The sequence below is a fragment of the Athene cunicularia genome (genome assembly GCF_003259725.1).
Source record: "Athene cunicularia isolate RWA chromosome 17 unlocalized genomic scaffold, athCun1 chr17_part1, whole genome shotgun sequence".
Classification (NCBI taxonomy): domain Eukaryota; kingdom Metazoa; phylum Chordata; class Aves; order Strigiformes; family Strigidae; genus Athene; species Athene cunicularia.
The window spans coordinates 512831-516402 of NW_020799122.1; the positions used below are offsets into that span (position 1 = coordinate 512831).

The following is a 3572-nucleotide window of genomic DNA, read 5'->3' on the forward strand; positions in this document are numbered from 1 at the left end:
AGACGCACTCAGCCCAGAGCCCAGAAAGGCCCGTCCGGCCGGGGGAGCCCCTGGGCGCTGGGTTGGGCCGTTCCCAGCAGCAGCCCGGGCTGGCGAGGGGCAGAGCGCTCCCGGCGCAGGTACGTCTGGAAAGCTGCCAGTCAGCACCGTCTCCATCGCAGGAGCTGGTGGGAGGACTGTAAAAGAAAAACTGGCAGAGCAGCTGGATGAATACTCAGTTTAATTTAAGATCCAACACTCACAAGTCAAACTACAAAGTGGTCCCACTTGGGGTATTCTCGCAGTTTTTGGTTTAATCGAGCAAAATTCTGGAGGTCAAATTTCCCCCTCAGCAGAAGCATGTCATGAGACTTCCAGCGTTTCTGGTGGAAAAAAAAACCAAACCAAAACAAAACAACAAACCAGCCTAGAACCCGCTTCCTCCGGAGAATCGCACTACGGTTTGATCGGGCTTTCTCTCCTTGACACGTCGCCCGTTTTATTAACTTCTGCTTTGCTTTAAAAAGAGGCATCTACCGTTTTGCTTCCCTGAAGAAGCTCATAATGTTATAATTCAAGTGTCAGGACAGATTAGGTTAAATGTACTGTGTGATTCCCAAAGGAAAACAAACTTCCAAACATACTCTATTTGCCTTGTTACATGTCATGGATTGCATTAGAGCTGAACATGTAATTCTGTCGCCTAATGTGTTAAAGTTGGCATGAATTTTATTCTCTGTGCAAGGTGAGAAATTACTTAGCTAACAAAACATTTCGTTTCCCCCTCTTTGCGTTCCTTCTTTATGAGATTCTGAATGTGACATTTTCACAAAAAATCCCTGCACTTATTTGTGAAAAATGTATATTAAAACCAAAACACATCAAATGGAAAGAAATCACAGATGGTTTTATTCACAAGCAGTAGAATTAATGGCCTTCCCTACTCTTTATAAATATTGGAAGCAGATGAGTTCATTACTATTTCACTCTAATAAAGAAAACCTGCTTTATTTTGACAAGACATCTACTTATCTAGTGTTTCTACTGAACAATAAATCTATTTTCTTTGAAAAATAAAAGAAGGGTTATCAATAAACGAAAACTGCCTGTCTTACCAAAAAAAAAAAAAAAACCAAACATCTTCATTTCTGATAGTGCAGACACGGAATTCGAGGGATTTTGAAAATGTCACTAATTTTCAGAATAGAAAGTTTTGAAATGTTTACTTTGTGGTTGTCTTAAATTTTTACATCTTTCAACAAAGCAAGCAGAAAAGTGAAAACATCTGAAAAGGCTTTTGAAAAGAAAAGAGTCAGCACAAGCTGGATAAAGCTGTGGGCTCCTTTATCTTCGAGAAATCTGCACACATGGAGCGGAGTTTAGGACTTTTTTTTTTTAAACTCTGCATTCAAACACTTCCCAGTTCACAATCCAGGCTACGCCGAGTTTGCCAGACCTTCAAAGTCCTGTTGGCAGCCTTTCCTGCGCTGGGATAAAACATCTTACCCTGGGGAAGCAAAAGCTGAGTCATTTTTAACCCCAAACAACATTCACTGATGTGGTCATCTTGTTAGTCATGGAAATCCTGTGTTATTTCTATTTATGCTTCTTTCAACACTTATTAACCAAGAAGTGAGGAGGTTTTATTTTAAACTGCAGAAGATGTTTATCCCCTCTGGGGCCATGACAATCAGTTACATGGCTTATCCATCATTTCAGAGAAAGGGAAAGATTTGAGAAACTCCCCAGGCAAGTTAATTTTTAAAGCTGTAGGAGGGAGAAGAGAAAAGAAAACAAACAGCACCACCGAAGCCACAGGCACACAAAGCCTGACACGATGGTCTAACACCGCCGGGACCGCGCCTGGCTCCTGCCAGCCCTCGCGCCTGCTGCTCCCCCTTTGTCATAGGGAGGATTTCCCGGGGCGGGAGCGGGCAGCGGACACCTCACTGGAGACAAACAGCCGCTCCCGGTGCCGGCAGCGCTAAGCAGAGCAGAAGAAATTAGAAATTTTCCTTAGAAGACAAATTCTGCGAATGATGGCCAACGTAAACCCGCTCCGGCCTCGCCCCACGCGCCCACCCGGGGACCCAGGGGGGTCAGTCTTGGCAGCCCCTCAACACCCGGGACCTTTGGCACGAGGCCGGGGGGCTGCAGGAGCCGACACCCAGCGCCCGGACGAGCCGACGGCCCCGCGGGACGGTGCTGGCACCCACCTGCGCCTCGGCACCGGCTGAGACCCCGCGCAGGGCGCTCAGCCACGGCCCCGAGCTCTCCGCCTGGCATCGAAACACCCTTCGCAGACAAATTTAAATTCAGTTTGCCCAACAAGGGACAAAGGCAGGAGAAGGAACCGAAATATCAGAGAATATTGTTCTAGCTGAGGGGGAAGGGATGGTTGGGGATTGATGGAGACTGACGTTTTCATAACAAAAGGAAATGCTGCTCAGGCACTGGCTTGGCCTCTGGTGGCACCGAGGGATGCGGCAGGTGAACCTATGGGTTTTCTTTATCACCTTCGCCAATTTGTGTTTTTGTGTCCACACGCCGGCCTTGGTTGGGGGGGTAAAACACCTCCGGCCAAAGCGCGACACGACGTCTAGCGGGGCAGACAGGGATGGCGAAGCAGGCAGGGAAGAGGGAGGAGGATGCCTTCGCTTCCCCGGGCTCTGAGCATCGCTGCTCCTAACGATGGTGACCCCCTTCCACCTCATCCCCACCTGTAACACAAACTCTTTAGATTATGGCTGCTTCAGAAGACACGCTGCAGAAACAGCAGAGAGGTTTGGTGAAAAATTAATTTTAGCGTTTAATAATTACCCCAAAATTCTGAGCAGCTGAACGAGGAAATGCAAAGATCAGGAGTTGGGCAGAAATCCCGGGGTTTGGTAAAACCTGGAGTATTTCAACAGCAGAGCGACCCCGGGGGCCTCGGGGGGGGAGGAGAGCGTCCACAGCAGCGGGAGGAAGGGCAGCTCGGGTGCCCGAGCGCGGTCCTGGCTCCAACCACAACCACAACCAAGGGCTGGGGGGAGGCTGCTCCCCGGCACGGGAGCCAGGGAGCTCGGGGCAGCAGATGCGCGGCCCCGCACCACAGACCAGAGCCCGTGTCCAGCGGCAACAGCTCGTCAGGCAGAAGCGCTTTGATGTTCGCAGGCATCACCCGCTCGGCGATGGCTCCGCGGCCGCTCTCGTGCCGACGCGGGAAGGGGCAGCCGGCTGCAGGACGGGCCCGCTCTGCTTCATGTCCCCCCCGCGCCGCCCCCTCCCCGCCCGGGATATTCAATCGGGTGCCGGTGCCGGCTCCCACGGCAGCTACAAGATGCAGTTTCTTAGTTTTTGGTGGAACAAGTGGTACTCACGTGCAATAGGAGGTTATCAAAACACGTGCCTGAAGAGAATGTCGGGAAACTGGGTATTAATCTCCTTTAATTCAAAGACAACTCAAAATAAGCGAGACAGAAATATTGGCTGGGGCGAGAGGAGATGCCGGAGGTCGTATTGTGCACCACCAGCTTGGGGCAAGTTCAGAAGAATGATTTAGCACAAAGAATAACAATTTTCAGTTTTAGTGGAGCGTATTAGCCTCTCGC

At 50.0% G+C, this 3572-nt stretch overlaps 1 protein-coding gene across 1 annotated transcript in view; it reads right to left on the reverse strand.

Moving 5' to 3' along the window:
* Positions 1-2716: 2716 nt before the first annotated feature.
* Positions 2717-3572, reverse strand: part of MVB12B (multivesicular body subunit 12B) — a 48767-nt gene continuing 47911 nt past the window's right edge. The window contains exon 10 of the mRNA XM_026860481.1: positions 2717-2743. Within this exon, the coding sequence (XP_026716282.1) occupies positions 2732-2743 (12 nt within the window). The 3' untranslated portion in view covers positions 2717-2731. The remainder of the gene's footprint in view (positions 2744-3572) is intronic.